Source organism: Eschscholzia californica, unplaced genomic scaffold (assembly GCF_041429995.1).
Source record: "Eschscholzia californica isolate CP2 unplaced genomic scaffold, dmEscCali1.0.p SCAF_5, whole genome shotgun sequence".
Lineage (NCBI taxonomy): Eukaryota > Viridiplantae > Streptophyta > Magnoliopsida > Ranunculales > Papaveraceae > Eschscholzia > Eschscholzia californica.
Window position 1 is genome coordinate 46,648,648 of NW_028238472.1, and position 10,848 is coordinate 46,659,495.

The window sequence follows — 10,848 nt, forward strand, 5'->3', positions numbered from 1 at the left end:
ACCACTTCCAATTCGCTGGGCCCATGTTGATCTCTTTTCTTGTGGGCAATACCAAAATTAGAATCCGGATGGAACATCTAATGATACAACTCAATCAAATGGGTTTTTCATTTGGACCACATTTTGTAGCTTCTATAATGATCGATATTCTTTACGAAAGAGGTATAGCTTTTAGACAAAAAAAAGTACATGGTAGCCTATTACAAGAACTTGTTTGACAGTCACTGCATGTTTAAATGGACATTGTAGTACATGCATATCTAAATCTATTGCGCTCGACCCATGCATAAACAGGCATTTTGACTAGCTAGACTGTATTATGTACTTTAGTCATTGTAAAGGCCACCCCTCACTATGTTATTACTCGCCTAATGTGCTTGGCAGAATCATTCGCAAATTATATAACATAGATACAATATAAGTTGTTTTTTATATAAATTTCGATACTTCATCTTCATTACACTAAATAATATGGATACATTACGGGAATAGAATAAGCACATAACCGTTCTACAACATAATATATAGTCCTGATTAAATGGCTCAAAGAAAGAACAAACAAAGAAACCTAAACCGGTGAAAGAAACAAACTACATATACCTTATTTATATTACATGTCAGTAGAAACCACAACCACCCTTCGACCGTGTAGATTTTAGAAGAGATGCACAACCGATTAAACTAAAGGAAATATGTCATAAATATATAGATGCAATTTCTATATACTACTTATTAGAATCCAATATGACTCATAACATGAAAACACACACACACACACACATGCATAGGTAAATATTCATCCAACCAAGAGAAGCTGTCTTCCTAGACATGTAGAGGTGAAAGAGTAATGTTGTGTTGTTCTGCTGGTTGTTGTTGTGGTTGTTCGGTTTGAGGGCGGATACGGCAGGCAACTTGTGAATATATTTTCATTGATTCTTCTGTTAGAGGGATTACGGGTAAGTTCTCGCAATTACATATCTCGATCATAAAACCATCTGGATCATGGAAAAATAATTGGTCGACGTAAATCCCACCTTCTTCAACTCTCCTTGAAATGTAATGAACTCCCATTTCAGTTAGTGCTTTTTCGACCACATCCATATCCTCGCACTGCAAAAATGATATTCTCGTTTTCATTCCAAGCAAACATTTTTATTAGTGGCGTTTGTTTTTTTTAAGTCTGAGTTGAATCCAGTCAGATTTCAGAATGTTATCTTTGTTATACTCATTTAAAAGGTTTATTCAGACTAATTCGTAATTTATTTGATTCAGACATAAAATTACTCTGAAATTAAGAGTCATTGTTTAACATAAATTAAAACGATTATCGTACTGACTAGGACAAGACGATTTTTATTAAGACATTGAATAAGAATAAAAGAACATCACATGTGATATCTTAACGCCCAAAATTTTGATTTTATGCTACCGTTATTCAATTTTTGTCCTTTTCTTGTTTTCGAGATAGGCAGTGACTATCATAATTAGCTCATGTTAACAAAATAGTATAGACGTACCTGAAAAGACACATGATTATCTTTCGGATTAATGTCAATTTTCTTTGACACATTTTCAGGATTTTCCGATTGCAATAGGTGTATGCCGATCCCATAATTGAATAACCTAAATTAGAAGAGGAACAAAATTTCTTCAAAAAAATTCATTTCACATGTAATTGTAATATTATAAAGTAGAATGGATTTAAATTACCAAGCTCCATTGAAGTCAAATGATCCAGGTCTCTTAATGGAAATGAATCCAAGAACATTTTGGTAGAATTCAAGAGACTTTTCAATCGATTTACAAACTAATGAGATATGATTCATTGATTTAAGTGATAAAGGATTTGCCATTTCTTCCAAAATTTTACCTCCAAAAACTGAAAAAAAAAAAAAAAAAAAGTTACCTAAAATTGAAAAACAAAAAATTGAATTAATTAAATGATGATGATGAGATTCTAATTAAATTCTGAGATGATAAAACTGAATCGGAGTTAGGGTTTGTTTTTTTTGTTTTTTCCCCTCACCTGTAAATGATAAAAACTAATGAAGAAATCACCTTAAAGAAGAAGAATTAAGAGAGAAATATTAACATTAAATAGTAAAAGAAAATGAGTGGATAATATTTGGATTTGTCCCAGATTTGCACGGAATTCCGCTTCTTTGGTTTGAACTTTGAAATGGTGTTACCATATTTTTTTTGGGGGGTTTTAATCATGCCACCTGTCAAATTTAGATTAGTTTGACACGTCAATACCATCGTGCTTACGTGTAATAATCTATTTTTTGTTTTTTGAATTGTGTAATAATCTATTACAAAATGAAGCAGGTCAATTTTTTTTTTTCTGTTAATAAGCAGGTCAATTGGTTATAGGAGAGATAAGCATACTTTTGTTAAGATTTTGAGAGTTCGATATAGATCACATGAAACGACTTATTTCTCATGAGAGATTTTATAGGCAATGTTCAAAATTAATTGTTACAGACAAGCTTGCTAAAGACAACCTCTAAAATGGTTAAAGGCAATGTATGAATAAGAGGACATGTCTCCGTCAATGTTTGACCTAATGACACAATTGAGGCCGTTATGTCATCGTCGACCGACAATCTCTAGCCAAATAGCCAACTGACCTTAATAAATTAGAAAATGTTAGTTTTTCTTCCTTTTCTTCTCTTTTCTCTTCTTCCAACAAAAGTCGTCGACCGAACCATCTGAAATGATTATTATAATACAATTCCCAAAATAAAAGAGAAGGGGGACAAGAGAAATGAGAAAGGTTTATGCAAGTATGCAATGATATGGGAGATGGTCATTTGAAGTGAGATGAAACCCTACAACCACCTTTCCACAACCACGAGGTCCAAGAAGTAGGATTGAGTTATTGCAGGACTCCATGACTGGATTGGAGTGGACGAATATAGAAGGAAGATGTGAAAATGAAAAGATTCTTTCATAGATCAAAAGAGTCTCCGTTGACGAAGGGTTTCGGGCGATCAGGTGATATACAAAGAAGAAGAAACGTTGGTTTGGAGACGACGGGTTTCCGGTAAAGGGGTTGTCATCTGACTCATTGGCCGACTGTCCACGTGATCTCATTCGACAGTCTAGGGTTATGAAAGCATGAATTTTGTCCCGTTGGCGATTTTTCTCTTTTTTGTCCTATTCGCACGGAAGTTGTTTTGTAATATAGATTTATTTTGTATCAGCAATGAATATTACTTCTCTAGATTCCATGTTTAACTAATTCATTTATCCTTAACAAAAAAAAACTAATTCATTTGTCTATGGTTTTGATGAAACCCATTTGACCTTTTCGAGACATGCATGTTTTAGCTATTAGATCTCTTGATTATACTTAAATGCTTTTTAATTGTCTCTTTATGTGGATTTGATTTTCTTTACATTATTTATATTTCATGGTTTGATATTTTATGCTTATGTTAAACTGTTTGCTTTATTAGTTGATTGATGATAGTTAAGAAATTATTATCTTTATGAAGAGGCGGTTAGAACTTCGTAATTATAAAATGTTATCTTGAAAATATCTTCCGAAATTTATATAGTTCATTATAAAATGATTGATTAATTCTTCCTTAAAAGTGAACTCATGTTCACGTGTTGGATTCTAAAATCATAGTTTTTTTTTTCTCATCTTGATTTTTTAAAATTTAGTTTATTATTTGCTTTCTCATTTATCAAACTCAATTTTCAAAATCATGTTAATTTGTAGATTTAAAATAAATTCAACTTGTCTTCCTGCATCGACCTCGGTCGTACCTAATATTATAACTTGGCGACCTCACTCACAGCGGTTGTAACCCTTTTGATTTTGGGTATATCATCCCTACGCAATCCGAAGGTCCAAAGTTCAATCTTATGAAAATAGAAATCAATAATTTATTGAATTTGGGACAAATAAACTAAATGTAGATTAGATGGACTTTAGGTCCTTACAAAATGTTGACGATCTATCAAAGGTTGGATGGTATGTCTTGTAATGATTCTTGTAGCCTATGTGAAAAAACATTTGGATAAACCAAGTAATGCTATAAATTCAGTAAAAACTGTTGAAATATCTTTCCATATATTAAAATATCCCATATAATAGATATTAGGAAATATCAAATATTAGAAACTAGTAAGAATTAGGAACTAGTAAATATATTAGTATAAACTATTAAGAAACTAGTAAAATATTAGAAACTAGTAAAGTTAGAAACTAGTAGTATTGTAACTCTATAAATAGAGTCTTATATTTCTTTTGTAATCCATCAAGGAATAAAACAATTTCTTTGATCAATTTCAACTTGGTACCAGAGCCAAAAGTCTTAAATTTGTGTTTGGGAATTTATATTGATTGAAAGAGAAGAGCCTTTCATCTTCATCTTGTTTTTCCGATTTAGCTAAAGTGAAGGGTAACTGATGCTTCCGCAATAATGACTCTCAATAAGGCAAATTCAAATTTTGCTAAAGTTGTTGGTCAATCTGACAAAATTACTTATAAGTGTACACACTGCAACAAAATTGGTCATACCAAAAGTCATTGTTATGAACTATTAGGCTATCCAGAATGGTGGGATCATAATCGAAAGAAAAACTCTAAGAAGACCCTTGTAGATCCAACTGTTAAGCAAGCTTCATCGACGATAGCCACTACAGGTAATGTAGGCAAGACTTTAAATATGTCTACACAATTTTCGAATAGTACTTGGATAATTGATTCTGGTGCTACAGATCATATGACTTTTGATTCTAGAAAGGTCTCAACCATAAACGAATCTTCACATAAATATGTCTCTACTGCCAATGGCACCTCAGCCCCTGTTGTAGGGGAAGGACCTATAACTCTAACGAACACATTGAACTTAGACTCTGTTTTGGTTGTCCCATCTTTAGATCATAATTTGTTATCAGTGTCTCAAATAACCACCACTCTATTTTGTGTTGTCATCTTTTGGCCTGAATCTTGTGTCTTTAAGGACATCCGGACAAGGCAAACAATTGGTTATGGTGTTAGGCGAGGAAAGTTGTATTACTTGGATTTAGTATCTGAAAGCTCTAATAAATTGCGTCAGGCATTAGTAGTGAACAATTCTGAAATAAAAAATAAAGATGAAATATGGTTATGGCATCGCCGTCTGGGGCACGCCTCCTTTGGTTACCTTAAGAAGTTATTTCCATCGCTATTTATTAAATGCGATGTTTCAAGTTTTCAATGTGATGTTTGTGCACTTGCAAAAAGTCATCGTGCATCGTTTCCGTTAAATTTAAATAAAAGTCCAACTCCTTTTATGATCTTACATTCCGATGTCTGGGGTCCATCTAAGGTTCCTACTTTGGGTGGGGCTCGGTGGTTTGTTACCTTTATAGATGATTGTACTAGGATGACTTGGGTGTGTTTGATGAAATCTAAAAGTGAGGTAAAGTTATTGTTTCAGAAGGTTCATAAATTGTTTAGTACTCAGTACAACGCAAATGTTCAGATACTTCGTAGTGACAACGGAGGAGAGTATATGGATCATGAACTTCAAACTTATTTGGTTTCTCATGGTATTGTTCATCAAACTACTTACCCAAATACCCCTCAACAAAACGGGGTCGCTGAAAGAAAGAATCGTCACTTGTTAGAAGTTATTAGGGCTATGTTGATCGAAGCACATATGCCATTATCTTATTGGGGAGAAGCACTTCTTGCTGCAACCTATTTAATTAATAGAGTACCATCTAGTACTATTGATTTTAAGACTCCTTTTCAAGCTCTATCGGATGCTACAACTTCTCCGACAGTTTCAAATTTACCTCCCCGTGTCTTTGGGTGTGTAGCATTTGTTCATCTTCATGAGCACCAACGTACAAAATTAACTCCAAGGGCATTAAAATGTGTATTTGTAGGGTACGGTGCAAATCAGAAAGGGTACAGATGTTATCATCCTCCAACTAAACGAATGTTTGTTACATCGGATGTTATCTTTCATGAAGATTCTAAGTATTTTTTACCTGAGTCTGAACTTCAGGGGGAGAAAACTAAGCAGGAAGTTCTGACTCTTGATTATGAAGAAACGGATAATCATGTAGAAGAGAACAAAATTGGATCTAATATTGAAGTAAATTTGATTCCTGAAGAAATAAGTAGAGCTGAAATTGAAATTCCAGAATTACCAACACCTGAATCGGTAATGGAAGAAAGTGTTAATGAAATCGTTGAACAAATTGTGGATTCACCTCCAACTGAAGTCGTTGAACCAAGGGTTAGTAATACACCAAACCAATCAGTTGTCGAGGATGTTCCTGAAGCACCTTCCGAACCACCTAGAAAAATATTACCGTCGCGTCAAACCAGAGGTATTCCTAAACCGACATATGAACCTGAGCTGTCTAGTAGAGTCAAATATCCTATGAGTCAGTATGTGTCAGATCATCGGTTGTCAGAATCAAATAAGTCGTTTGTAAATCAATTATCTACTGTATATATTCCTAACAATGTACAGGAAGCCTTATCTGATTCAAAATGGAAAGCAACTATGAATGAGGAGATGAAATCCTTACAAAAGAATGACACTTGGGAGCTAGTTGATCGTCCAGAAGATAAAAATCCAGTGGGATGTCGGTGGATTTATTCAGTGAAGTATAAAGCAGATGGTACAATTGAACGTTACAAAGCGAGATTAGTGGCAAAAGGCTACACTCAAACTTACGGAGTCGATTACACAGAGACATTCGCTCCAGTTGCAAAAATCAACACTGTTCGCGTCTTGTTATCGTTAGCAGCAAATTTAGATTGGCCACTACAACAATTTGATGTAAAGAATGCTTTTTTGCATGGGGAACTATTAGAAGAAGTCTATATGGACCTTCCACCGGGATGCAAGATACCACAAATACATAGCCAGAAGGTATGTAGATTGAAAAAGTCATTGTATGGATTAAAACAATCACCAAGAGCGTGGTTTGGAAGGTTTACAAAGGCTATGAAGGAATTCGGTTATCACCAAAGCAATTCTAACCATACCTTATTTACAAAAAGGCAGAAAGGAAAACTCACAGCATTTATTGTATATGTTGATGACATGGTGGTTACTGGGGATGATCCTGAAGAACGAAAGGCTTTACAGAATTACTTATCTAAAGAGTTTGAGATGAAAGACCTTGGTCCATTGAAATACTTTCTTGGAATTGAAGTATCTCGATCTAGTAATGGAATTTTCTTATCCCAAAGAAAGTATACTTTAGATTTGTTACATGAGGTGGGTATGTCAGCGTGTGAGCCGATTGATACACCTGTCGAAGAAGGATTAAAGTTATCAGTGGAGCCTAATCAGATACCGGTTGATAAAGGAAGATATCAACGACTGGTTGGAAGGTTGATGTACTTGGCGCACACGAGACCAGATCTTGCATATGCGTTAAGTATTGTTAGTCAATTTATGCACAATCCCGGTGAAAAACACATGAATGCTGTTTTACGCATTTTGAGATATTTGAAGGCGGCTCCTGGAAAAGGTATTTTGTTTACTAAAAATTCGAGTTGTCGAACTATTGAAGTATATACTGATGCAGATTGGGCCGGTGAAGTAAATGGTAGACGATCAACTGCAGGATATTTTACCTTTGTTGGTGGAAATCTTGTTACATGGAGAAGTAAAAAACAGAATGTTGTTGCACGTTCAAGTGCAGAGTCTGAATTTAGAGGAATGGCTGATGGCATATGTGAAGCGTTATGGTTAAGACTCCTGTTGGATGATTTAGGATATCCTTCTGAAAGACCAATTCAATTATATTGTGACAATAAAGCAGCATGTGATATTGCTCACAATCCAGTCCAGCACGACCACACAAAGCATGTTGAGGTGGATCGATGTTTTATTAAAGAAAAGTTGGAAGACAACATTGTAGAGTTACCAAAGGTCCGATCTGAAGATCAGTTGGCTGATGTTCTTACCAAAGCAGTTTCAAGTCGAATATTTTCGAAAATGGTAGACAAGTTGGGCATGTGCGATATCTATGCACCAACTTGAGGGGGAGTGTTGAAATATCTTTCCATATATTAAAATATCCCATATAATAGATATTAGGAAATATCAAATATTAGAAACTAGTAAGAATTAGGAACTAGTAAATATATTAGTATAAACTATTAAGAAACTAGTAAAATATTAGAAACTAGTAAAGTTAGAAACTAGTAGTATTGTAACTCTATAAATAGAGTCTTATATTTCTTTTGTAATCCATCAAGGAATAAAACAATTTCTTTGATCAATTTCAACTAACAACCTATTTTTATCTAGTTATACATTAAGGTTTCATTTGAGGCATCATCAATAGTGACAAAACAAAATAAGGTGTCATCGGGGTGTTTATCCAGAAACGGTAGGCTTTTCAAACGGACAAATAGCGAAATAATACAAATAGAAATATATTAATGCTTATATCAAACAACAACAACAACACACTAGTAAACATTAGTGGTAGGTGGAAAATGAAAAATACAATTATAAGGCAAGTACTCACTGATACCATTATCATAGTACATTGTACTCTTATCCGTGGGGGAAAATCACTAAAAAGTGAATTTCCTCCATCTCTCATTTCCAATCAATTAAAGCCATTATTTATAGTGAATCACCCCCCAAAATGTCTTCAAATCTTTTTTTTTAGTTTACTTGCTGAGATGTCTCAAAGCAAATATATGTATAATATCAATATTTATATACTTGTCTTTTTATAGTTTTATTTTTTTCATTTCATGCGTTAAGAGAGTGCATGATCCATGATCGGTAGTCTTCCTACACTTGTAGAGCGGAAATACGTGGTATAATGATTTGTTCTGGTTGTTGAACTTGTTGAGGGCGAGTGTTGCAGATAATTTTCGAACAAAGTTGTGTCAACTCTCCATTAAGTGGTATAACTGGAATGTTCTCACAGTTACAGATCTCGATCATAAAACCATCTGGGTCATGAAAGAAAATTTGGTCAACAAAAACTCCATCGTCCTCGACCAACCTCCTTTCGTATGGGATTTTCATTTCCTTCAACCTTTCTTCCACAGTTTCCATGCTCTCAGCACACTACAAAAATGTTATAATGCATTAGTTAAATAAAAATTTGATACTTTACTTCAGTTCTCCAACATTTTTTTTATATAAATATCACTATCTAATTCAAATATTTCGTCAAATTTGTTTGTGAACTTAGTAGAGATTTACCTGGAAAGAGATGTGATTGTCTTTGGGGTTTATCTTTGTTATCTTCGGCATGTTTTCTGGATCAGCTGATTTCAAGAGATGAATGCCAATACCGTAATTGAATAACCTAAAAACAAAATATATAGATAAGAAAGCAATATAAAAATAAAAATAAATAAATAAGTAATAAAAGGGTTTTAACTTACCAAGCTCCATTGAAGTTAAAAGATTCAGGCCTCTTGATAGAGATAAACCCTAGAACATTTTGATAGAAATCAAGAGATTTTTCTACTGATCTGCATATACGTGAGACATGGTTCATTGATTTAATTGACAAAGGGTTTGCCATGACTTCTTATCTCCAAAACTGAAAAAAATAAAATAAAATTAGGAAGTATTAACAATATTTCAAGAAAGCATAATTAAAATATATATGAGATAAAATATAATATAAAAATAGGTTATTTCTTATAAACTCCCAACTTTTCTAACATTTGTCATTTTAGCCCGCTAGTTTAGTTTTTAGTTTTGTACGTAGTTTATCCGAAGTATCAAATTTTATCGTTCTCTCATTTCTCGTTGTTTATGTCTTAGTTTTCCTCTTCCTTAGATTATCGAAGTACATTTTTTATTAGGCTATCACAAAGTTTTATCTCATTGTAGGACAAAAATGCACAACAACAATAAAATGAAGGGAGACAGAGAGAAGAAAACGACGCTTAGAGAGAGGAAGGTCGGCCCTCTCTTGGTCGAAGCAAGAAATTATGATAAAGAATTGTTGTTCATTCGTTACAAAATCACATCTCTATTGTTGAACCTTTGGAGGATATAGACAAATAGAAAATAGGAATATATATATATGGCAGAAGAATATAGACAGATAAGATTGGAAAAAGACAAATAAAAGATCTTCCCTAATATAGGATATAGACAAATTAATAATGAGAATATAGACAAAAGGAGGATTTTACCCTGTAATAATGGTGATAAGGATAAATAGAAAAAAGTTGTTAAATATCAATGAAAAAAAAAAGAGACAAATAAGGACAAAATTCACACCATAGTTAGCCAAGGAAACAACTAATTTTGAAAACTATTGATCTATCAGTCTGAAATTGGGGGTAAATTTGTAAGGCGACCAAAAGTTAGGATTTTTGGAGAATTAATCTTTTGTTTTACCTTTTGGAATGATCAAATTTGAAATGAAGAATTAGAATTGGAGGGGGAGAAAATTGTTGTTTTTGAGAGAGCTTGTTTAATGTTCAAACAGAGCAGTCTGAATTTTAATTTGTAGTGCTGCCACATATTTATAGAGAGCAATTCTGCCCCAAGTAAAAAAAGAAGGGTTACTTGGATCAATACCCAAACCAACTTAGGAGAGTAGAATGCATGATAATGTATAGATGTCACGGATTTTACCCTAACTTGGATAAATTATTCATTTATTTCTATAAGATACTAATATTTTATGTATAATGAGAATATCTATTGCACCTATTTATATACAAGAAAGTTTTAGAAATGTGTTTTGTGAGATCATAAAATACAAAATCAGAACAACTCACGGTATACCTAGCTGAGGTAGCTCATAAATTTGGGCTGAAACATTCAACACCACATCTTTTTATAAGAAAACTATTGACAAGGTCCGCCACCTTTTCGTGCA

At 33.5% G+C, this 10,848-nt stretch overlaps 2 protein-coding genes across 3 annotated transcripts; both read right to left on the bottom strand.

The window, feature by feature from the left end:
• Positions 1-575: 575 nt before the first annotated feature.
• Positions 576-2,169, bottom strand: LOC147539808 (glyoxylase I 4-like). 2 transcript variants are annotated; one of them, XM_086644342.1, is made up of 4 exons: positions 2,027-2,169; positions 1,711-1,879; positions 1,518-1,623; positions 576-1,110 (listed from the first exon to the last, which is right to left on the bottom strand). In XM_086644342.1, exons 2-4 carry the CDS (start codon positions 1,851-1,853, stop codon positions 823-825), a joined length of 537 nt encoding a protein of 178 aa, XP_086500468.1. In that variant the 5' UTR covers positions 1,854-1,879; positions 2,027-2,169; the 3' UTR covers positions 576-822. The 2 variants fall into 2 exon arrangements, with proteins under 2 accessions (XP_086500468.1, XP_086500469.1); XM_086644343.1 differs by lacking the exon at positions 2,027-2,169 and having other exon boundaries at positions 1,711-1,892.
• Positions 2,170-8,397: 6,228 nt separating this feature from the next.
• On the bottom strand, positions 8,398-10,460 carry LOC147539809 (glyoxylase I 4-like). The gene is made up of 4 exons (XM_086641910.1): positions 10,362-10,460; positions 9,389-9,549; positions 9,204-9,309; positions 8,398-9,065 (listed from the first exon to the last, which is right to left on the bottom strand). The coding sequence occupies exons 2-4, from the start codon at positions 9,529-9,531 to the stop codon at positions 8,784-8,786; spliced, it is 531 nt and encodes a 176-aa protein (XP_086498036.1). The 5' UTR covers positions 9,532-9,549; positions 10,362-10,460; the 3' UTR covers positions 8,398-8,783.
• Positions 10,461-10,848: the final 388 nt, after the last annotated feature.